This window comes from Acomys russatus, chromosome 26 (genome assembly GCF_903995435.1).
Source record: "Acomys russatus chromosome 26, mAcoRus1.1, whole genome shotgun sequence".
Classification (NCBI taxonomy): domain Eukaryota; kingdom Metazoa; phylum Chordata; class Mammalia; order Rodentia; family Muridae; genus Acomys; species Acomys russatus.
This window is the reverse complement of record NC_067162.1, coordinates 30,072,514-30,097,046: the sequence shown is the minus strand read 5'-3', so window position 1 is coordinate 30,097,046 and position 24,533 is coordinate 30,072,514. Positions and strand designations below refer to the sequence as shown.

At 41.1% G+C, this 24,533-nt stretch overlaps 1 protein-coding gene across 2 annotated transcripts in view; it reads right to left on the bottom strand.

The window, feature by feature from the left end:
- The window catches only part of Lrrc36 (leucine rich repeat containing 36), a 50,626-nt gene extending 26,422 nt beyond the window's left edge, over window positions 1–24,204 (bottom strand). For both annotated transcript variants that reach the window (XM_051168832.1, XM_051168831.1), the window contains exons 1-5: window positions 24,087–24,204; window positions 9,699–9,826; window positions 8,146–8,338; window positions 7,285–7,381; window positions 3,123–3,211 (exon numbers count right to left, since the gene is read on the bottom strand). In XM_051168832.1, the coding sequence (XP_051024789.1) occupies window positions 3,123–3,211; window positions 7,285–7,381; window positions 8,146–8,338; window positions 9,699–9,826; window positions 24,087–24,156 (577 nt within the window). In that variant the 5' untranslated portion in view covers window positions 24,157–24,204. The remainder of the gene's footprint in view (window positions 1–3,122; window positions 3,212–7,284; window positions 7,382–8,145; window positions 8,339–9,698; window positions 9,827–24,086) is intronic.
- Between the last annotated feature and the right edge of the window lie 329 nt (window positions 24,205–24,533).

The window sequence follows — 24,533 nt, the reverse complement described above, 5'->3', positions numbered from 1 at the left end:
GAGAATTAATCTGGCATCAAAGTACAAAATTAATGAAAAAAAGCCACAGGAAGAACTTTGATGATATATAGACTGCATTTGGCACCCAAATTCTGCCTCTTATTGTATAAGTAGGTATAAGTAGGCCAGGCTACTTCACCTCTCTGGGTTTCAATTTCTTCAGCTGTCAAACCACCTTCAAGGCTGTGAGGATTAGATGAGATCACGGACAGCACCTCAGCCAGAATTTGTGCTCAGTATATTAAGCAGACCTGTTACACAGAGACTGCTAAGACACAGGAAGGAGGGCTCAGCATCACACTGAACAATATGAACTCAGAGCTCAGAGGGGGCGGCAGCAGCAAACTCTGGTTAGGTTTTGTTATTGTTTGTTTGCTTGACAACTTGACACAAGTTAGAGTCACCTGGGAAGAGCGCACCTCAACCAAGAAAATGTCTCCTTCAGACTGGCCTAACAGTTCGTCTGTGGGACATTTTCTTGACTGACGATTGATATGGAGAGCCCAGCCTATTGTAGCATTGCTACCTCTGGCAAGATGGTCCTAGGTTATATTTAAAACAAACAAGCAAAAAACCCACAAATAAACAAAACAAAAACAAAAAACAAAACAAACCCGAGCTAAGCAAGCTATGGGGAGGAAGCCAGTTAGCAGTGTTCCCCCATGGTCCCCGCTTCAGTGCCGGCTTACAGGGTTCTGCCTTACTTAACTGAGTTCCTGCCTTGGCTTTCCTCAATAATAGACTGTGGTTAGGACCTGTAAAGCAAACAAATCCTTTCCTCTTCAAGTTGCTTTTGGTTGTGGTGTTTATCATAGCAATACAAGGAAAACTAGGACAACACCCATGTGATTCTGAGCCAAGATAATAGCAGAGTTGGGATGATTCCCATGAAATACAAGAACTGTTTAGGCTTTGTTTGCTCTGGGGGGACATTTAGCTTGAGGGGCTGGAAAGTTAGACTGAGATGATTTTAGTAACAGAGATGAGGGATTGGTGCAGAGAGGCACCGACACAGCTGCCAAACTAGACTAATAGTTTAGAAAATAGAAAACATAATAAATATAATTATTTCATAAATAAAATGTGAAAATGGGTTAGATCAACAAGGACAGTGGGGGCAGAACTAAGAGGGGGCTTAAAGATACAGCCTGAGTTGCTTATTTTGAGGGTGTGAGAAGAGTGTCAAAGACTGTGTGCTCGAGAGAACAGGACAAGAATGCAAGGCAGGGGAAATTCCCTGCTTACTCAAAAGCACTGTTTGAACAACTGAGCTGATGGGAGCTGTACTGGAGGAAAGCCGGAGGCATGACCCTTCATATGGCATAACCGCATGAATCATATTGCATTACCCACAGTGCTTACTGGCCATCCTCCCCAAGGACCTAGCACAAACACAATTTGCAGTGGGAAACAAAGCTCTTTAATGTCTCAAAGCAGCAAGATAAATTTTATATTGAAAAATTAGACAACAGATGGTGCCTCAAAGAACCTTCGCAAGTGGGCTGTCTAGTGCAGCCGTGTTTTCTCAGAACAGACTGTAAACTTAGACATTGTAACTCAGGGAGTGAGTTCTCCCATGCACTAATGATGCATTGCTGTAATTCAGCTTATGTAAGTAAGGGGCAGTCCAAGTGTGCTTCAAAGTGCCTTTCTCACCTGAGAATGGATACGTAAGTGTATGCCTAGGAAAAACCTAGGCTATGTAACGTAGTTATCTCCTTTGTTGTAAGATTCCAAGTAAGCAGAATCTTTGTCATGCATTTCAAGATTTACCAAAACTATTTAAAAATTGCATCTATTTGAAATATAAAAATGTTTTTTTGATTCAAAACCAAGCAACCCATGCTCCTGTATTTTATATTCACTGAAACATGAACGGAAAAAAAGAGGAAGGAAATTCTGTGGAAACGACTTAATAAATGCCCACATGAACAGATTAAAAATTCAGGAAAATGAACCGTTATACATTAGCAACTGAAAACATTTACTGTCTAAACCACACAGCTAATCCTTTGCTATTACAGTTCTTTCTGGAACTTTGGAAAATCGACTGCCTTTTAGAGTTTGAGTACAACTGAATAGGTCTTTCAAAGGGACAGAAAACTTGAGGCAAAATGAAGTTCTCTTAAGTGAAGGTCATCTGATTTAGATGGCACAAGAATGGCAGGCTAATGCACCAGGGTGTATCAGGTACAATGGAAAACTTTCTCCTTGTCTGAGACATGACCACCTTAACTGTACTGGACTACCAATGTGGTGCTTCCAAAACTCTTCGAAAATGGGCTGTCTAGGGGGCTGGAGAGATGGCTCAGAGGTTAAGAGCACTGGCTGTTCTTCCAAAGGTCCCGAGTTCAAATCCCAGCAATCACATGGTGGCTCAGAACTGTCTATAATGTGATTTAATGCCCTCTTCTGTCATGCAGGCAGAGCACTGTATACATAATAAATAAACAAATCTTAAAAAAGAAAAAAGAAAATGGGCTGTCTACTAAGGCAGTTTATTCTCAATAGAGATTGTACACTTTAACTCTTGGAATTAATTTTTTGTCTGTGCTAATGAAATAATATTATATTAGTGGAGACTAAGTCAGTTCATGCGAGAAGAGGCAGTTAAGTTCCATTTTGCAAACACGAGAGATTCTGCAGCTGAGAAGGTGCTTGGTTGGGAATCCTAGGAGGCTCAGGGTGTTGGCAACAATGGATGCAGCTGAGTCACCAGTCTCTAAGGAAATCAATTATCTTAGCGATCAATGCCCAGGAGCCTGTGGGGATGGGTAATGTAATTTTATGGTGTACAAATGATGTAAGGTGATGTAAATGAAACGGAATTCTCTGAATATACAGCTTGTGTTCTGAAAGGCCCTGCGTCCTTCTGGCAGTTAGAAACAGAGGGGGGGGCGGGAGAGAGAGAGAGAGAGAGAGAGAGAGAGAGAGAGAGAGAGAGAGAGAGAGAGAGAGAGAGAGAGAGAGAGAGAAGGGGCGGGGGAATGCAGCCAGAAAAATATTGGGCTTTAAATCTGTGTTTTCACAACCACTTTTGTCTTCATTCCACCCAAGATTGGCTATGGCAGCAAAGACAACTGATGTCTCGGTTATTTTATGATTACAGAGACAATGCTGACCTGTTTCCATCCTGGTGTCAACCTCAGGGTTAACTTTTGATGCAGAGCCCTCATCTGTCACACAGGTTTTCAGTGTCTTCTCCCTAGAGCTGTCACAGAGAAGGATTTAGTTAAAACTCAAAAGAAAGCTTCTGAGACCACTGGTCTTTGCTACTTAGAAAATATTAGTTCTTGATTTTTCTCCCAAATGCTCTAGGGCATAATAATATTACTATGCTTTACAGATATCTCAGGTAAGGCCATGATTTTTTTTTTTTTTTGGTCTGTTTTTTCTTGTTTTTCCAGACAAGGTTTCTCTGTGTAGCCTTGGCTGTCCTGAAACTCTCTCTGTAGATCAGGCTGGCCTCAAACTCAGAGATCCACCTGGCTCGCTCTGACTGGGACTGAAGATGTGTGCCACCATTGTCTAACTTGAGGTCATAATTTTTAAAAATTCAGAGTATTTATTCAGAAAATTATGATAAAAAGAACATCAACCTTTAAGTGGGAAAGCCATAAAATTCAGAATTTCTGTTTTCTTCTTTCTTTCTTTTATTCTCTCTTTTAGGTTTTTTGAGACAGGGTTTCCCCTTGTAACAGTCCTGGCTATCCTGGACTTGCTTTTATAAACCAACCTGGCCTTGAACTCACAGAGATCCGCCTGCCTCCGCCTCCCCAGTGCTGGGATTAAAAGCCTGGGCTACCATGCCAGGCTCTTTTTTTTTTAAAGATTTCTTTATTTATTGCTATGTATGCAGTGCTCTGCCTGCATGTACACCCGCAGGCCAGAAGAGGGCATCTGATCATATTATAGATGGTTGTGAGCCACCACATGGTTGCTGGGAGTTGAACTCAGGACCTCTGGAAGAGCAGTCAGTGTTCTTAACCTCTGAGCCAGAATTTGTTTTCTTAACTGAAATTTAACAATTTTTTAAAAGCTTCTTACTACCTATTATCCCCCTTTTATAGGTATGGAAACTGGGACTCAGAGAAGCTTTAAAAACTTCATCTAATACTGGAGACCTGTAAGACACTGTAAGACTGAACATAGAACAACTTTATTTCATTTTTAAAGACAGGGTTTCTCTGTGTAGCCCTGGATGTCCTAGAACTCACTCTGTAGACCAGACTGGCCTGAGACTCACAGAGATCCATCCTCCTATCTTTAGCGTTGGGATTAAAGGTGCACCACCACCACCTGGCTATAAGAACATTTTAAGCTCTGACTTAGCAGTCACTTAAAGGGACTTAAACAGCTTAATAATGGAATTCTTCATCTAAGTAAAAATTTTATCCAGTTATACATTGATTTATCTCTCTTACTGTAGTAAGCAGGAAATTACACTATATTTAAAATAGGATTTCGTTTACTGTATAAATGCTACATATATATTTTAAATGAATTATTCCATTTATGTCTACAGTAAGGTAAAATTTATTCTATGTAAATTAACCATAATAAATATTATATTTAAAAATAGGAGCTGGGCATAGAGGCTCATGCCTTTAATCCCAGCACTTGTGAGGCAGAGGCAGGTGTATTTCCATGAGTTTGAGACCAGCCTTGTCTACAAAGTAAGTCCAGGACAGCCAAGGCTACACAAAGAAACCCTGTCTCAAAAAACCAAACAAGGGGCTGGAGAGATGGCTCAGAGGTTAAGAGCACTGCTTGCTCTTCCAGAGGTCCTGAGTTCAATTCCCAGCAACCACATGGTGGCTCACAACCATCTGTAATAAGATCTGGTGCTCTCTTCTGGTGTACATGCAGGCAAAAAATGTAATAAATAAATTAAAACAAAACAAAACAAAACAACAAAACAAAACAAAAAACAAAAAAAATCCAAGGGTAAAATAGAAAATTAAGGATATTTTATAAAGTTTACACTATGAAACAAAGATCAGAACAAAGATGGCTAAAATGACTTGGAAAAGAAGATGTCAGCTTTACAGGTATTGGCTTCATTTGATGATGATGAAGATGTGCACAACGCGTATGAATGAGCAGGTATGTCACTGTATGTGTTTGGAGGTTAAAAGACAACTTTGTGGAGAAACTTCTCTTCTCCCATCTTCCCCCCTCCTCCCCAAGACAGGGTTTCTCTGTGTGTCTCTGGCTGTCCTGGACCACTCGCCATAGACCAGGCTGGCCTCGAACTTGCAGAGTCCCACCTGCCTCTGCCTCCCCTCTCCTCCTATCGTTTGTGGGTTCCAGAGAGCAAACTCAGGTCTCAGACTTGCATAGCAAACACCTTTAGACCTACTACGCCATCTGATCAGCCCCGTTTTTCATCATTAAACATTTTTTTTTTAGCACTTTCTATGTATCAGGCATTGCTATAGGCACTACAGATACCACAGTAAACAAGGTCCTTATTCTCATGAGTTTATATTCTAGAGAGGGGGAAGAAAATAAGTAGGCAAACAATGGGGGCTGTAGGAATAGCCAGGTGGACGAGGACTTGCCTAAAATGCCAAAGGACCTGTGTTTAATCCTCAGTACCACAAAAGAAAACTAAAGGTAAATAGATAAATAAAAGGCTTATGATGAAGAATGGAAAAAATAATGTGGATATGCTCATGATGTCCTGTTATCTTAAATATTGTATATGTAGGAAGCAAACTACCATAAAATCATATATGCATATGTACACATATTACACACACAGGTCACACATGCACATGTAACATACACATATATCTAATAATTGTAGGATATTTATTTTGTGTGAGTGTGTGCATGTGGAGGTCAAAAGTTGATGTCAGATGTCCTCCTCCATCACTTTCCATCTAGTTTTCTTTAGACATAATCTTCCAAGGAGCCTGGAGCACATCTCTTTGGCTAGGCGGACTGGCCATTGAGCCTGCAGATCCTTTTGTCTTTGCTTCTTCTGTACTGGGGTTACAGACACGTGCACCATGCCTATTTTGATTGACTGATTGATTGTTAATGTGTATTCTGGGGCTCCACACTAATGTCCACATGCTTATGCAGCAGACACTTCCTGACTGAGTCACCTCCTCACCCATAATATATTTATTTCTGTGTGGTGAGTAATACATTAGACCAAATGAATAGACTAATAAATACATTCATGTATATTTAGAATACACAGAAAAATATTACAAATAAATAGCAATAGCAAAATGTAGAGTGATTTTGACTTTAAAATTATTTTTACATTGTGAGGAAGCTCTAATTTTAAAAGCTAACAAAGCTCTCTATGAGTTTGAGGCCTGCCTGGTCTACAAAGAGCGTCTAGGCCAGCCAGGACTACACAGAGAAATCCTGTCTTGAAAAAAACCCAAACAACAACAACAAACAAACAAAAACCTAATGAAGCTAATTTAAAGACTTTCAAATTTCATTTGTTCATTCCTGTGATGTGTGTGTGTTGATGCGTACCACACAGCATGTGCAGGGCTCAGAAGAGAACATGCGGGAGGCTGCTCTCCCCTCCTACCCTGTGAGTCCAGGGATGGAGCTCATGTTGTCAGGCTTGGAGGAAAGAACCGACATACACTAAGCTGTCTCGCCAGCCTTAACAAGGATAACTATTTTTTATTTTGTCTTGAATTTTGAGACAGAGTTGTGTGTGTGTGTGTGTGTGTGTGTAGCCCTGGCTCTCCTGGAAATTTGCTTTATAGACCAGCCTCAAACTCAGAGAGACCTGTCTGCCTCTGCCTCCTGAGTGCTGGGATTAAAAGTGTGTACCATTGCCACCTAGCAAGGCTAAGTTTTAAAAGTAGGCGTTTAGTTTAGAGTATATATCTCCCTTCAATAGGATTTTATTACAAGAAAATTGAAACTCTACCATTCAGATACCTGAGAGCCTCAAGGTCTCTTTAGTCTTTGTTTTGTAGTTTTTGTTTTGTTAGAAATTTTCCAAAGCAACAAAAGTCCTGCCTATGGTCATGAAATCCTAGTGCCATGAGAAAAGACTGCACTGATGGTACCCAGAGAGGGTAGGTAAAAATTTATGCAATGAAAAACTTATAGTGTGCCTGTCGATAAGCTGTGACGACAGCATTGGCGAATTTCCAACAGTTACAACCAGAGGAAACAACAGTCAGGACCTGTTTTTAAATACAATTTTATTCCAGATCTGAAAATTCTGCTGGAAAACGAAGAAAGTAAGCTAGAATTTCCCTTCAACCAAACTAAAAATTAGAAAAAATTTCTTACCTTTTGTCCACCTCTAAAAGAAAATTTTCACTGTTGCCCAACTGACTGAAATGCAGCTTGGCCGCTTTCCTCTCACTGTCACGGACGGTTCGGTCATCTGGAGGCAAAAATCGTGGTCTGAGCATATTTCTTTTTCACAGTCAATAGTAGTAAGTCAGAAAACCATATTTACAGAGGAAAAACTGAACCAGGCTCCTCTCATGCATTAGACAGGCCACAGCACAATTCTATTATGTTGTCACTGGAGCAAGCAGTAACTCAGATGTCATAGCAACAACTGCCACCAGGTCAACTACTCCTTTGGGGAAGCGAAGCTTGGACAGCAAACAATCTCATACTAAGGCTGAATGCCACATATTTCTAAAGTAACTTTTAACTTAGTTTCCTAACAATAACTTTTCCAGGGCCATGCAAAATTAAATTTTATGGCAATAGGAAATATATATTAAACAAGGAAATTATGAGGAAACACAGACCAGCTTGTTCTGAAGATTTTTTTTTTCCTTTTCAACTAGCTCCCAATGAATTGCATTGGATTTCTATTACTGCTGTAGTTTATAGAGCTGAACACCTGGAAAAATAAGTTTCAACTTGGAAATTTTATGTTGAGGAGGAAGTAGTGGATAAACCATCAGCTGAAGAAAACTAAAGCTGGGAAGTAACTGATAAAATCATCGACGGTCATTCAACAAACAATAAAGGTCCTTGTCATACATCCTGCCAACACAAAGGGTTACATAAATACTGACTAGTAAACAAATGTCTCCGCCAGTGCACGCTTTGATGGAAAGTCCAAAAGGTTGAGAGGCAGCTTATTTCAGTAGGATTCAGAGGAGAAATGAAAGAGGAGGAGGGTCTCACCCAGCTTTTCCAGAGTTTGCAGTGTGTACACAGCAAAAAGCCTATAATCTGTATCTTTCCTCACAACAGGATTGAGTCTCAAATCTAGTTCTTTGAGGAAGGGTAGGGGCTGTAGTCGGGACACCTCCACTAACGAAGGGACATTGTTGTAATACAAGTTTAGGTCTTGGAGTGAACATAAATACTGGATGCCCTGAAAGAAAGAAAGAAAAAGTACATTAAGGAACTGTACATTGCTGATCCTCAGAAATACTGCTCAAGACTGTTTCTCTGCCCCTTCCTCTCTCTCCCTCTGGCACCCCTCCCTGGTGCATGGGTGCGTGCGTGTGTGTGCGTGCGTGCGTGCGTGCGTGCGTGCGTGCGTGCGTGCGTGCGTGTGTGTGTGTGTGTGTTCACATGTGGAGGCCAAAGGATGACATTCCTCAGTTTCTCACGTCCTTAATTTTGTTGCCATTTGTTTTTGAGACATTGTCTCACTGTCTAGCTATGACGACCCTGGAACTCTGTCCTGGGTCTCACTATATGGGCCAAGGTTGACCTCAGATTCACAAAGATCCTCCTGCCACTGCCTCCTTAGTGCTAGGATTAGAGGTGTGCACCCGGCACTACTTTGGTTTTTTGTTTTATTTTGTTTTGTTGTTTTTGAGAAGAGTCTGTCACTGAACTGGTAGCTTACTGACTGCTGGCCAGCAAGCCCCAGGCATGATGCCATCTCTGCTTCCCCACGGCTTGGATTTCATGATTTTCTGGATCTAGAATAAGAACCATATGCCTTGTGCAGCATGCACTTTACCAACTGAGCCCTTCTTCCTCTTGTATTGTCATTTGCTCCCTTGACTTGGACTTTTTTTTTTTTTTAATTGAGATCACCATTTTCTGATTTTTCTAGAAAAAAAGTCCACAGTGACAACATAGTCAAGTGTTTTTCCATGTGTATCATGTACCACCATTACCAGAATCTCCTGGGCATGTCTTAAACCCACATGGTATTTCTCTTAGAATGGGGACTAAGAATCTGTATGATTGCAAGTCAGACTGATTTTTTTTTAACATGCATTGAAATGTGTACTGTTGCTCTTGGTAATGCAAATGTCATAGTTTTCCCTGAGTACAGAATAAACCTTGCCATATATATCTATATATATATATATATATATATCTATGTCTATGTGTGTATGTGTGTGTGTATATATATTTCTTTTTTTGAGACAGGGTTTCTCTGTGTAGCCTTGGCTGTCCTGGAACTTGATCTCAAATGAAGTTAGAATCAGGCCACCTAAACTCTGTGTAGACCAGGCTAGCCTTGACCTCAAGAATCAGCCTGCCTCTGCCTCCCAAGTGCTGGGACTAAAGGCATTCACCACCCTTGCCCAGCTTTACCTAGTATTTTATAAGAACAATCTTAAGCATAAAGGTAAAAGGATTTATAGAACATGATAAAATGTAGTTAGGGACAGCTAAAAAGAAGATCCTGTACTTCCCAAGCTGTATCCCTTCTTCTCATGAGACTATAAACTGAGTTGACCTGTCTGATTGTGGAATATGGAACCTACCTTTAGGCTAGTAATCAAATTCCTTGATAAATCTAAGGACCGGAGATTTTTGAAATTTCTGAAGGCATCACCAATAGAATGGATTTTTCCAGCATAAGATCCCTGCAATGAAAGAGACTCCACCAGTTCTGAAAAGAGATCATCAGTAGACACGTTACAATCTCTGCTGGGTAAACGGCAGCCAGTGAAAACAGGCTCTCCTTCCTCCTGTAGGAGCGTGTGCAAGGCCTTCCACCCATGCCTCGTAAGATCACAGCTTTTGCTTGTGTGCCTTGTGTTTGTTGGGCAGGGATACATGTCTGGTTAGGAAAAATAACAAGGGACCCTAGATAAGACTTGTAAAAAGTCACCTCTGTTTGAGATGTCCATATGGCCAAAGACAGTGATACAAAACCACAGTCTAACAGCTGTTGGGTTCCCTAGTTACCTGAAAGCTGTAGTGCAAGTCCCTAAAAGCTCTCAAAACAAAATGTACTGATTCATTTGGATTTTTGATATTTGGTCTGCTTAGTTTAGTTTTATTTTTTTTATTTTTAAAAATATTTAATTTAATTTTAATTTGTGTGTTGGTGTGAGGGTGTCAGATCTTGGAGTTACAGACAGTTGTGAGCTGCCATGTGGGTGCTGGGAATTGAACCCGGGTCCTTTGGAAGAGCAGGCAGTGCTCTTAACCACTGAGCCGTCTCTCCAGCCCAGTTTAATTTTGAGGCTGGGTCTTACTAGGTGGCCCAGGCTGTCCGCAAGCTTCCAAGTACTCCTCCTGTATCTTCCTGAATGCTCAGATTACAGGCACGAGCCAGTCACACTTGCAAAACAAAATTTGAAAACAACTTTGCACTGTTAGAATTCAGCTTTTTAGAAAATATTCTCAGAATTTTTCTAGGATTTATACTATATGGCACACAATGTCAGCTCCAGAGAGGTTTTCAGATAAAAGCAGCAAGCAAGTTGAGACCACCAAGGATTCTTCAAATGAAGCTAGAATCAGGCCACCTAAATAACACACAACAATACAAAGAATGAGGTGCATGCCTGCAAACCCAGCACTTGGGAGGCAGAGGCAGGCGGATCTCTGTGAGTGCAAGGCCAGCCTGGTCTACATAGTGAGGTACAATGTCTGTGACCATGTGCTTGGCCCCTAACCTCCTGGTGTAACAGTTTCCTATCTGGAAATGAAAGGAAGTAATGTATTTAACTCATAAAACGTAAGAATTAAGTTAATGTATTCATAAAGTTTAGGACAGTGCCCATCGGGAGTGGGTAGCTTCAAGACACAGTATTTGCCAGGTACCTTGTCCCCAAAATGCACGACTCATGAGTGATATCTCAATTAATGTCTTATGTATACACTGAAGAAAGTGTGTGCAAGCTCACCTAGACACTTATTTCATTTATTTTGTATGTGTAAGTGCACTTGCTAGCATACCTCTGTGTGTGTGTGTGTGTGCGCGCGCTCTTGTGTACATGCTATGGCACACATGTGATGGTCAGAGGACATCTTGAAGAATCTCTCCTTCTACTACAAGTCCCAGAGATTAAGCTCAGTTGTCACGCTAGGTGGCAGGCATCTTCACCCACTAACCCATCTTACAGCCCCTTAGTTACTTTTTAGTGAAACATCATTTTTATTAGGAAAAATATCTTAACAAATTACACTTATCTCAACTAGATATCTAAGAGGCTTTATTACTTTTTAAAAAAAATTTGAGATAGAGTCCCATGTAGCCAAGGTTGGTCCCAGACTAATTTGTAGCCAAGGCTGGCCTTGATTTTTTTTTTTTTTTTTTAGGTTTTTCGAGACAGGGTTTCTCTTTAACAGCACTGGCTGTCCTGGACTCGCTTTGTAGAACAGGCTGGCCTCGAACTCACAGTGATCCACCTGCCTCTGCCTCCCGAGTGCTGGGATTAAAGGCGTGCGCCACCACTCCCGGCTTTGCCTTGAATTTGTAATCACCCTGCTTCTACTTCCTGCATGCTGGAACCGCAGATGTGTGGCACATGCCTGACAGTAAACATTGTGTTAAAAATAAAGTAAGCCTGTCATTTCAGGAAAGCAACTGGTAGTCACTGCTGTCTATGATAATAATTCGGTTACCAAAATTTCTTTTCAAATATGATTTAGGCACTAGAGATGTAGCTCAGTAGAACAGAGGTTTAGCATGTACATGGTTCTAGGTTTGATACCTAACACTCTTCCCTAAAATAGAATTCTCAAAGAAGTCTATGTTCACCATGAACTCAATACTTCCCAATATTTCTGTTTTTCTAATGAGATTCTTGGAAATAGTAAAAAGATCTGGTTGGAGAGATGGCTCAGCAGTTGAGAGCACTTGCTCTTCTTGCATGGGGCTTGGGTTCAATTCTCAAGACCCACATAACCATCTGTATTTCTAGTTTGGGTATCTAAAACCCTCTTCTGGCCTCTGCTGACACCAGACACATGCAGACATGCTGGGCGTGGTGGCGCACACCTTTAATCCCAGCACTCAGGAGGCAGAGGCAGGCAGATCACTGTGAATTTGAGGCCAGCTTGGTCTACAAAGTGAGTCTAGGACAGCCAAGGCTACACAGAGAGACCCTATCTCGAAAAAAACAAAAACAAAAACCCACCACTAACAACAAAAAACCTAATATACATAAATATATCTTTAGAAAAAGATCTGAAATTTTTTTCTATGTTTGTGGTGGTTTAAGTAAGAATGGCTCCCATAGGCTCATATATTTGAATGCTTAGTCACCGGAGAGTGGCGCTATTTCAAAGGATCCAAAAGGTGCTGGGTGAAGTATGTCACTGGGGTTTCAAAAGCCCCCCCATCCCACCCACACCCCCGTTAGGCTCAAAGTCTCTCTCGCAGGATCAGGATGTAGCTAGAGCTTCAGTGCCCTGGGTGCAGGCATGTTGATAATGGACTAAACCTCTGAAACGGTAAGCAAGCTCCCAGTTAAATGCTGAGTTGCCAATGCTGAGACAGGGTTGTATAATGGATGCCTGTCAGTATTTAGAGCTATGTAATTCAGTGGCTGAGTGTTTCTAAATGACCAGTGCATGGCGTTCCATTCAAATACAAGATGTATCAGTGGATTTCACTATAAAAAAGTGAAAAAAGTTCATTTATATAACTTTGGAGTCTACACAACTAAAATTCAAGAAACTACTAGTTTCCAACTTTTATGTTTTACCAGAGAAGAAAAATATCTACAATCCTTACAAAGACTATGAAAATATTCCTCCCTTTTGCAACTATGTACTGTTAATGCCAGGTTTTAAAAAAATATATTTTAAATAAAACAACATATCAAAATAGAAGTTAAAATGAAGCAAATAAGAGAATGAGGCTGCCTGTGTTAAATCAGATATTAAGGATTTTTAAAGAATATATATGTGTATATTTAATACTCTGTGATTTTTTAATTTTAGAAAGCAGGTGATTTTCATTAAAATATTAGATTAAGGGATTAAAGAGACAGCACAGCCATTAAAACATGTACTGTTCTTGCAAAGAACTGGAGTTCAGGTCCCAGCACCGATTTAAGGGGGCTCACAGGTAGCTCCAACTCCAGGGCATCTAACTCCTCTGGCCTCTGAGAGTTTCTGTACTCACATGCACACACTTAAAAAATTATGTTTGACTTTTTATCCTTAATTTTTTTAAATAATAAAGTTTAAAATTTAAAAAGCCTTGGGGCTTGCAAGCTGAATGGCCAAGCTGAATAAGCAAGACTCAAGTTCAGTGCAAAACCCTGTCTCAAAAAAGTGAGTACTTGAGGAAGACACCCTTTGTCAACCTCTGGCCTCCATGCAAGCACACCTGTACACCATACATACACATAAAAAGAGAAAAGTATGAAAACAGGAACAGGAAAAAGTAAAAATAGGTAAATTCTACTTCTGAGTATACTTTTTATCCAAATCAACTGAAAGCAGGACTGAACACACACTAGTATCTCAGTGTTCACAGAAGCATTACTCATAATTAGCCCCAAAGTAAAAACAATACAATGTTAATCCATGGACATATAAGCAAAATATGTAATAAACACAAAAAGAAATCTTGCTCAGCTGTGAAAACAAAGGAAATTCTGATATATGCTGTAACACAGATGAGTTTGAACGCTTACTCTACCATCCTATTTGTACATGGCACACAGACTACCGTCAAGAACCCCAAGCAATAGGACCCCTGCTCATAGCCTGAAACCTCTGAATCCATGAGCTAATACAAGCCTTATCTTCTTAGAAGTTGATTTATCTTAACTATTTGATACGTAATGGAAAGCTAACTAACACAACGGGAGAAACTATTTGCTAACTATGTTCTCCAATAAAGGATTAGAGTCTATCCAAAGTACACTAAAAAGTCTTCAAATTCAACACTAATTAAATTAACAATCCACTTTGAAAAATTAGTAGAAAGACCTGAACAAATGCTTGACCAACACACACACATACACAAATGCAAAAAAAATGAAAACTGTTCAACATCATAAGTCACTAGGAAATAGCAAATTGAAAAAAATGAGATACCAGTGCATATTAAAAGTACCAAAATCCAAAGCACTGACACTAAATGTTAATGAGACTATGGGGCAACCGGAACCTCACTGATGGCTGGAATGCGATGCTGCAGCTACAGCTTAAGGCAGTTTGGCACTTTAAAAAGCTGAGCATTCCTTCCCATATCATCTAGCACTCACACATGAATTGACAGTGTATATCCATAGGAAGACTGCACACAGGTCTTTAGAGCAAGTTTATTCATGGTTGCCAAAATTTGGAAGTGACCAAGATGTTCTGAGTAGGTGAGTGTATAAGCAAACCATGGCACATCTGCCCAGTGGAACACATTCGGCTTTAAGAAGAATGAGTAACCAAAACACGCAAAGACACGGGAGAACCATCTTTTCTTTGCAGCACTCAGGTTGAACCTATGGTCTTAAGCACACTGAGCAAGTGCTCTATCGTCTTTGTTTAGGACAGGGTCTTATGTAGCCTAGGCTGGCCTTGAACTCCTGAGCTTCCTTCTGCCATCTCCCCAGTGCTGGGATTGGAAATGTGTGCCACCATCCACAGCTGCTGTGAAAGAAACCAGCCGGTGACAAAGTGTGTGATTCCAACTCTGTAACATTCTGAATAAGTCAACTGTGAAATCATCAGTGGTAGGGAAGGACATAATGTCTGCCCCTGGGAGCAAAGGCAGGAAGATCACAAGCTTGACAGACCATCTTAGGCTATATATATATTCAGCTTAAAATCGTCTGGGCTTAGTGAGGTCCTGTATCACATAAGCAAGCAAACAAGATCAGAGGCTGTCAGGACCTTGGGGTAAGGAAGAAACAAATGCGTGAGGCCCAGCAATTATTCATTTATTTTTAGCTTTTTAAAAATATGGGTATTTTGTCTGCATGTATGTCTGTATATCGTGTGTGGACAGTGCCCACAGAGGCCAGAAGAGGGAGTCGGATCCCCTAGGGCTGGAACTGTAGATGGTTGTGAGCTGTCATGTGGGTGCTGGGAATCAAACCTGAGTTCTCTTTAAGAGCAACCTGTAACTACTCTTGAACCATGAGCAATTTCTCCATCTCCTACTTATTAGTTTTTAAAGTACTGTTAACTTAAGCTAAGGCTTTGCACATACTATGCAAGCTCTCCACCACTAGGCTGTATCCCCAAACCAGTAAGGGATTTTTAAGGTATTGAAACCATTGTTTAATAGTGTAATATTAGACATAGGACATTCTAGATTTGTCAAAACTCACGCAACTATACAATACAGAGGGAACCCTGTAGTGACAATTTCAGAAATTTGGTTTCTTTAAAAATACAGAAATACAAGCTGGGCGTGGTGGCGCACGCCTTTAATCCCAGCACTCGGGAGGCAGAGGCAGGGGGATCGCTGTGAGTTCAAGGCCAGCCTGGTCTACAAAGTGAGTCCAGGATGGCCAAGGCTACACAGAGAAACCCTGTCTCGAAAAACAAAAACAAAACAAAACAAAAAAACCAGAAATATGAGCCATGTGTGGTGGCACACACCTGTAATCCCAGCACTCTGGGAGGCAGAGGCGGGTGGATCACTGTGAGTCTGAGGCCAGCCTGGTCTACCAAACGAGTCTAGGACAGCCAAGACTACACAAAGAAACCCTGTCTCAACCTCTTGTCCCCCACCCCCCCAAAAAACCCCTCAAAAACAAAACAACTGCAGAAATATTACAAGAATGTGTTTTTGTTTTAATCCCAGATGTGTGAATACAGGACTGATTCAGACTGTCCGCAGCAGCTATGATTTCCCTCATGCTATAGCAGAGGCATGGTTTTGCCAGCCTCAGACAATTGTGTACCATTTGGAATTCTGGGAAGTTTTCAGGGGGTACATAAAGGTGAGGGGAGGGGTAGATGGTTGTTGATAGTTTAGGGAGGTTGGTTGTGGTTTACCAATAGCCATAGTCAAAGAAGAAATAAAAGGCAAGAAGTTAGACTCAGGGATTTTCCAAATTTCTCCCTCCCCTCTATCCTTGTTTCTCTCCTATCTAGTGTTGGGAGTGGGAAGTGGGGAGGGGAATGAAGGATAGGAAAAAGAAGAACCCACATAGTAGCAACCATTAGCTACAGAACCCTAACATAAAACATAGACCTCAGCTAGCAATGTATCAATATTAGTTTAATTATAACAACTGTATTACTGAAAGATTCTTACTAATCAGGGAAGGTGGAGGATTGGAGACAAATGCAAGGGTGTGTGGGAACTCTGCATTTTATGCTCACATTCTCTGTAAATCTAAAGCTGCCCTAAAAAGTTTTTAAATAAAAAGTAATAAATTATAGATACATGCTAAAATATAGATAAACCTCCAAAATATGCCAGACAGAAAAGGATACATATTAATCCATTTGTAGGAAATATCCAGAAGAAGCAAATTCACAAAGATGGAAATTGGATTAGTGGTTGCCAGCAGCTATGGAAAGTGGGAAAACCAGAGCGGTTTTTCTAATAGGTCAATGAAAACATTCTGGGACTAGATAGTGGAAATGGTTGTTGTCCTAGTTAGCATTATCTGTCAATTTAAAGACAGCCTCAGTTAAAAAGCTGTCTAGATCAGAATGACCTGTGCAAAGTCTGCGGAGGACTTTCTTGGTTACTAATGAGCCTAGGAAGGCGCTAGACAGATTGTCCTTGGCAGAGTAAAAAAGGCTAGAGAAGCAAGAAGTGAGCCACTAAGCTGTGTTTCTCCACAACTCCTGCCCCCAGGTCCCTACTTTGAGTTCCCTCAATGATGAATTGTGACCTGGAAGTGTAAGTCAAACAAACCCTCTCCTAAGTTACATTTGGCCACAATATTTTATCACAACAAAAAGCAAACTAGAACAGTTATATAACCCTGCAAATGTACTAAAGGACGTTAACTTACATACCTTAAAATGCTGAGTTCTGTAGTATGTAAATATCTTTTTTACAGTATCAAAAAACTTGCCCTGACTTTGATGTCAGTGCACTGGTAACTGTGTGATACATAATAATCTAATACTCTAAAATTCTGCTATTGGGCAAAAACTAAGGGCAGTTAGTGGTTCCATCAGCGATCGGCAGGATTTCTCACGGTTTTCATGGCATCCTCATTTGAAGAACAGACAAGAGGACACCAGGATTATCATTCAACCAATACACTGTCACAGAGACAGGTAGTCTCTGAAGATTTGCGTGAGGTGCAAGGCTGTAAGAACATGTGTATTTGGTGCCAGCACACAGAAAGTGTTAGATCAAAGAACAAATCAAATTCTGCTATCATATATATTAAGAACAATAGAATAGTTTAGACTCACCAAGATATTAAAGATGTTTTCTTTAAGGCTACCAAATACAAATAGCCAAAACACTATTAATGATATATATAATATATCATTATATATATGTATAAAATTCCTGATGGTTTCATGGTTCTTCTTGCTGTAGGTAGTTTATTGTATATATGTGTAATAATATAAACACAAATGTTAAAATATTTAATTAAAAAAGAGCAATAAAATAAGGGCTGGGGAGATGGCTCAGTGGTTAGGAGCACTGACTACTCTTCCAGAGGGCCCAGGTTCAATTCCCAGTATCCACATGACAGCTAACATCCGTTCTTAGGGATCCAATGCCGTCTTCTGGCCTCCTCTGGCACCAGGCACACATGTGGTTCACAGACACACATGCAGGCAAAGAATTCATACACACAGAAACAAAATGTAAATGAGATAATACATGCCCCAATGGGCAAAAACTCATTTTAATTGTAAAAACAAAAAATCAAGTTACTGCTTTCTAAATAACCATGACAACAGGAAGAGGAGCTGCTCGGCAGGGAAGGGGGTCAATGTGTGGCAGGCACGGGGATGGGTGAAATGGACTCAAAGAAACATTGGATGCAAATGCTTTAACAAAGCCAGATACTTTCTCTTCTAATTTTTGAAACTAATAAAAAAAATAAAACTAAAGAGAAAAAAGAAAGCCATTTATAACTACACTTGGAAATTGAATTAGTAACCTATCATAGAGCTTGTTTCTAATGACAAAAAAAAATAATTTCAAGCAAATAAAGCTTTAAAAATGTTCTCAGAGTCTCCCTCAGACACAGTCATAGGGGAGGGGAGTAAGGGGAAAATGGGAGGGAGGGAGGAATGGGAAGATACAAGGGATGGGATAACCATTGAGATGTAACAAGAGTAAATTAATAAAAAAATGTTCTCAGGAATCAAAGTAAAATGATCTCCCATTAGCATCAATTAAAGTAATAACCAAGGGTTGGGCAGTGGTGGCGCACACCTTTAATCCCAGCATTTGGGAGGCAGAGGCAGGTGGATCTCCGTGAGTTTGAGGCCAGCCTGGACTACCGAGAGAGTTCCAGGACAGCGAGAGCTGTTATATAGAGAAACTCTGTCTCGAAAAAACAAAAACAAAACCAAAACAACAAAGAAACAAACAACAAAAAAAGTAAAAATCAGGATGGGTTAGATCACACCAAATAGTGTTGAGTCAATGAGTTTATAAAGATTCTGAGAAAGTAAAGCAGCCCTCATAAGTCACCTTTAAAGGATGTTAAGAAATAAACTCGCTTTTGAAACTGATAAGTACTGGGTGAAACACCACCACCACCACCACCACCAAAATCAAACTTCAGTCCTGCCTTTCCTACATAACTGAAACCTTGTAACAACAAATGGTTGGTGTGGAGATTTTTGTCTTTATAGAATTACTGAGATAATAAAGAACAGTGGAATTTCTGTAATGCCTAGTGAATGAACAGACCTGGGCAAGCGTGTTCAATGGCTACTCCAAATACGAAGAACTTCCTTACAGAAGTATACAGTATTATCAAGGAGCAGCTTGTGATAAAGGCACACGCAAACCAACCCTCAGCCTAATCAACCCTCATAACTACTAGTTCACAGGCAATACACAAACAAGAAAAAAATAACAAACATCTTAGGGATATAATGAGTAAAATCCAGATTCTGTAATGAACTTTTCAGAACAAATTTCCCCAAATATGATGAAAATTCAAGGAAAAAGGAGGAGAACATTTAGATCAAATAAGATTTAAAACATATCAATAAACTGGCATATGTACTTTATATAGACTTTTAAAAAGTATGGCCTAATCAGAGAAATGATACTACTAGTTGAATATTTGACATTAGGGGAGTTACAATAGCTGGGTGTGGTGGCCCATGTCTTTAGTCTCAGCATTCTGGAGGCAGAGGCAGGCGGAGCTCTATGAGTTCCAGACCAGCCTACTCTGCCTGGTGAGTTCTTGGCCAGCCACGGCTATGTGAGACCTTGTCTCAACCTGCTCTCCCCCAAGAGAAGTTATTATTGGGGCTAGAGACGTAGCCCAGTGGTAAAGTGTTTGCCTAGCATGTAGAAGGCTCTGGATTCAATCCTGAGCAACACACACATACAGTTACTCATGGGAGTGGCACAGAAATGTATTCTGGAGAAAAAAATGTAGCAATATGGTTACATTTAAGGGCATTAAATAGGCAAATAAAGATGAACAGAACACTTTTAAAACAAAATAAATTATGGGTTGGGAAGAGAGCTTGGTTTATTAAAAGCTTGCTGAATAAGCATGAGGACTGGCCTTTGGATCTTTGGTACCCACACAGAGGCTGGCCAGATGGAGTGGCCTGTTTGTAATTCTAGCACTGGAAAGGCAGAGACAGGCGATTCCAGGAGCAAATGATCTAGATAGATTCGTCCATTTCATTAGCTCTGGGTTCAACGGAGACACCAGCTCAATGTGGAGAGCAACCGAGGAAGATTCCCAATGTTATACTAGGGCCTCCACAGACATGCTCATACACCACACAGATGTGAAAGAACAAAGCTCCTGTTAAATATTTTAGATTGAATATTTGGTTATTTGAAGAGGGGTTTTTGTTTTTGGTTGGTTTGCTTTTCAAAACAGGGTTGCTCTGTGTAGCCCTGGCTGTCCTGGACTGGAGTTGTAGACCAGGCTGGCCTTGAACTCATAGAGATATGCCTGCCTCTGCCTCCTGAGTGCTGGAATTAAAGGTGTGTGCCACCATGCTCATTATTTGAAGAGTTCTTACCTCTGAAAATACGTGATGAGGTGTTTATGGATGAAATTTTGTATCTAGGATTTGCTCTGGTGCAGAGGCTCAGGAGTAGAAGGAGGGGTATGTGTGGGAAAAAAAGATTGGCTATAAATTGACAGTAGTTGAGGTAAAGAGACAGGAATTAGGGCTGGAGAGATGGCTCAGAGGTTAAGAGCACTGTTTGCTCTTCCAGAGGTCTTGAGTTCAATTCCCAGCAACCACATGGTGGTTCCCAACCATCAGATACTGTGATCTGATGCCCTCTTCTGGCATGCAGGTGTAAATGCAGATAGAGCACTCATACATAAAATAATCTGAGAGAGAGAGAGAGAGAGAGAGAGAGAGAGAGAGAGAGAGAGAGAGAGAGAGAGAGAGAGAAGTTCATTATTCTGCTATTTTTGTTTTTTATATAATGGAAAATAGTCATAAAAATTATAAAATTTCTAGGCATAGTCATATGCCGTTAATCCTAGCACTCAAGAGGCAGACGCAGGTGTATCTCTGTGAGTTTGAGACCAGCCTAATCTACATAGTGAATTTCAGGACATCTAGACCTACACAGTGACTCCCTGTCTCAAACAAACAAACAAGTAAATAAATATAAAATGCTTATATAGAGAGAAGATACTTCTGGAAATCTGGTAACAGTAATTGCCCTTAGGAAGAGGAACTAGGCCTATAAGACAGACAGGCAAGGTAAAGACTTAACAATTTTTGCTTAACAATTATTGTAACCGGTGTATACCAAATTAGTTACTTTAACAGTCTTTTTTAAAAGCTACATAATTACATATCCTTTCTCTGCCAAATAATCATCATCAGCCTACAACATGCCCTTTAGCATATCTTGTTTATGCTCTGTTCTTGACCCCATATCATGCCCCCCCAGGTACTATTTTATTTTTGTATTCTTCTTTACAATCATAAACAATTCTTTTACTAACTCCTCTCTCAAACATATTTTTTTCCTTCTCATTCTATCTGAATATGGTTTCCTTCCTTCCTACTTTCCTGAGACCGTTCTTGTGTAAGTTGTCACAATGCACTAATGCACTAATGCACAAAGGGCCGGTCTACAGGCCATTGATCTAATCTCTTGTATACTTATTAAAGAATTAAAATTGTTATTTGGCTGGGCTTGGTGGTGTAAACCTTTAATTCCAGCACTTGGGATCCTATGACAGGCAGATCCCTCTGAGTTTGGGCAAGTTTAGTCTAAATAGAAAGACCCCGTCTCAAATAACGCCTCCCCCCCCGCAAAAAAAAAAAAAAAAAAAAAAAAAAAAAAGGTTTAGCTGCCCTATATTTTTCTAGCTGGGGACTAGAAGGGGTATATGCCCTTTTCCTCAAATATCATTACTTTTTCTTTCTTTCTTTTTAAGCCTAGATCTCCAGTTTATGGATTCACTCAGCCCTTGTACCTCAGCCTCCCTAGTTGCTGGGAGTACTGGCATGCACTACTACACCTAGCTTTGTTCCTTTCCACTCCCAATATCAAGGTGAATCATTACATAGAAATATTTTAAGTGCGTGTGTGTGTGTGTGTGTGTGTGTGTGTGTGTGTGTGTGTGTACAGGTTCAATTTTTTTTTTTCCAAGACAGGGTTTCTCTGTGTGGCCTTGGCTGTCCTGGACTTGCTTTGTAGACCAGGCTGGCCTCGAACTCACAGCAATCCACCTGCCTCTGCCTGCCAAGTGCTGGGATCAAAGGCGTGTGCCACCACCGCCCAGCTGGTTCAATTTCCTTAACCAAAATATTTTATTAGAACTTATTAACCGAGCGTATGTCACTTATAACCCGACTAACCAAAACAATAGTACAAGAGGATTAAGGAACACAGTAACAGAACCGTAAGGATATCAGTTCCGAGGAGTGATTCTCCTGGAGTAATCAGCAGGATTTCTTCTGCTGGAACCTGGTGTAACAAGAACCCGGAACCTCAGCAGGAGCTGGAGCCCCAAAGCCTTCCCTTGAGCAGTTCTCTCTAGGAGCGTCTCGAAGTGCAGCGATGAAAAGCCAAAACTGTCTGAAGTCTCCAAAAAGCCCTGCCTCCAGTTCTGGGCTCATTTATATATCTCCTCCCAGAGGCTGGTCACGGGATCTTTTCAGCTGGCAACAATCAAGCTCCCACACATGGTGGTTGCTCTTCTAGTGAATTAATTTCACCTGTTCTCTCACAAGACCATTCCAATCCCACAGTTGGGATCCGAAAAACAGGTTTATCTCTCCTTCGTGTGTGTGTGTGTGTGTGTGTGTGTGTGTGTGTGTGTGTGTGTGTGCGCGCGCGCGTGTGCGTGCGCACGCGTTCGAGGACAACCTGGTCTACAGAGCAAATTCCAGGACAGCCAGGGCTACCCAGAGAAACCCTGTCTACAAAAACCAATTAATTAATTAACCAAAATATTTTAATGGAAGGGAAGACACAGATGTGTACCAAGACAATGAAGTTTATTTTATCTGACTTATAAAATAGGGGCGTGTACAGTAGCTTTAAAAAAGAAAATATATATGAGGGTGTTGCCTAATTGGTAGAATGCTTGCCTGATGCACTGAGCCCTAGAGTTGATTTTTCAGAACTGCATAAAACTGGGCATAGTGTTAAGTTTGAGGCCAGCCTGGGCCACATGAGACCTTGTGTATGTATATATGTGTGTGTGTGTGTGTGTGTGTATATATATATATATATACACACACATATATAGCATTAATTTATATACTAATTGCATTATTATCTTTGATTACAGAAAGACAGATTTGCACCTTCCTTATTATTCATGTAATAGCTGACATATCAGTATTTGTTATGGTTATAGCACAGGCCTTGGAATTGGTCTTGGATTTTATTTTATTTTTTTAATGTTATTTATTTATTGTTTAGACAGTATTCTGCCTGCATGTACACCTGCAGGTCAGAAGAGGACACCAGACCTTATTATAGATGGTTGTGAGCCACCATGTGGTTGCTGGGAATTGAACTCAGGACCTCTAGAAGAACAGCCAGTGCTCTTAACCCCTAAGCCATCTCTCCAGCCCCAGTCTTGGATTTTAAAACCCTCTCTGTACCACCAGCTGTAACTCAGGGCTCTAACTTAATTTTATTGATTTGTAAAACGGGAACCCTAATAGCATAACAGATTAAATGCAGGTAAGGCACTTAACCCAATGAGTGACAATAATGATATCGCTAACTTATGAGGGAGGTAAGAGTTTAATTAGGAATATCGAAGCCTTTCCCAGCTTTCTTCCTTCTTAAGAGACTCAAAGAGCAAGCTATGTGCGTCAGACCTGTCAAAGGCAGGGTTCGGCTTCACTCAGTATTACCTCTAGGATGAAGGCAAGGCTGGAGCACTGAACTAAATGACTGGTGGACTGCTTAGTATTTCACATAAAGTCACTTGGAGCCTTAAAAAGAACTCTAGTTCTTGAAGTTCTTTACAAAAAATGACTGAATAGGGTGTCCTTTTCCAACGCATCCAACTTGTAAAAGTCCTCCTGGGCAGGGATTTAAGAAACTGCAAAAATTAACACCCCTTGTGCCCCAAGAGTGCCCACCACCACAGCTGCCCTTCTCAACACTTCACACTCCTCTCCGATTTCTCTTCTCCCTCAGACTATCCCGTTACATCCGGCTCTGCACCTCAGTGTAACCCTTCTGCCACAATTTCCTCTTTCTTCGTCTCAGGAACCGCTCCTCTGCAGTTGCCTTGTCTCTACCTCGGGCTCCCAAGGCTTCCACCACGGTTTCCTCCACAGCCTCTGAGCCACGCCCCAGATCAACACCCTCCAGGCCCTACCTGGCTGCTCGAGGGTCAGCGCCCCCAGGCGGCGGAGGCTCTCCTCGTCCAGATCCCATTGCTCCGCCATTCGCGCCTGCCGCTCACCTGCCGCGGCTCGGGAGACCGCCCCGCGCTCGCCAGACCACGCCCCTTTGCGCCAGGCCCCGCCCCAGGCTCAGGCCCCTCCCCTTCCACTAGTTGCTGCTGTCTAGGAGCCGTTAGAGGACTGGTCACGAGCCTGTCCGCCTGCCACAGAAGTTAGGACTATGGTATGGAGCCTGTCGAATGGCGGGAGTTGATGCCCAGGATTAGGAATCTAACTTTGGGGTCTGAGGGTCGGAAAGTGGCCCTAGTTTAGGAGAATATGGGGAAGGCTTGCCTGAGTAGTTGTGACAACAATGCTGTGCTGCCTTGAGGGAATGAACTGTTCTGCACTACCGAGGGTTGGAGGGATGTCAGGTTTGC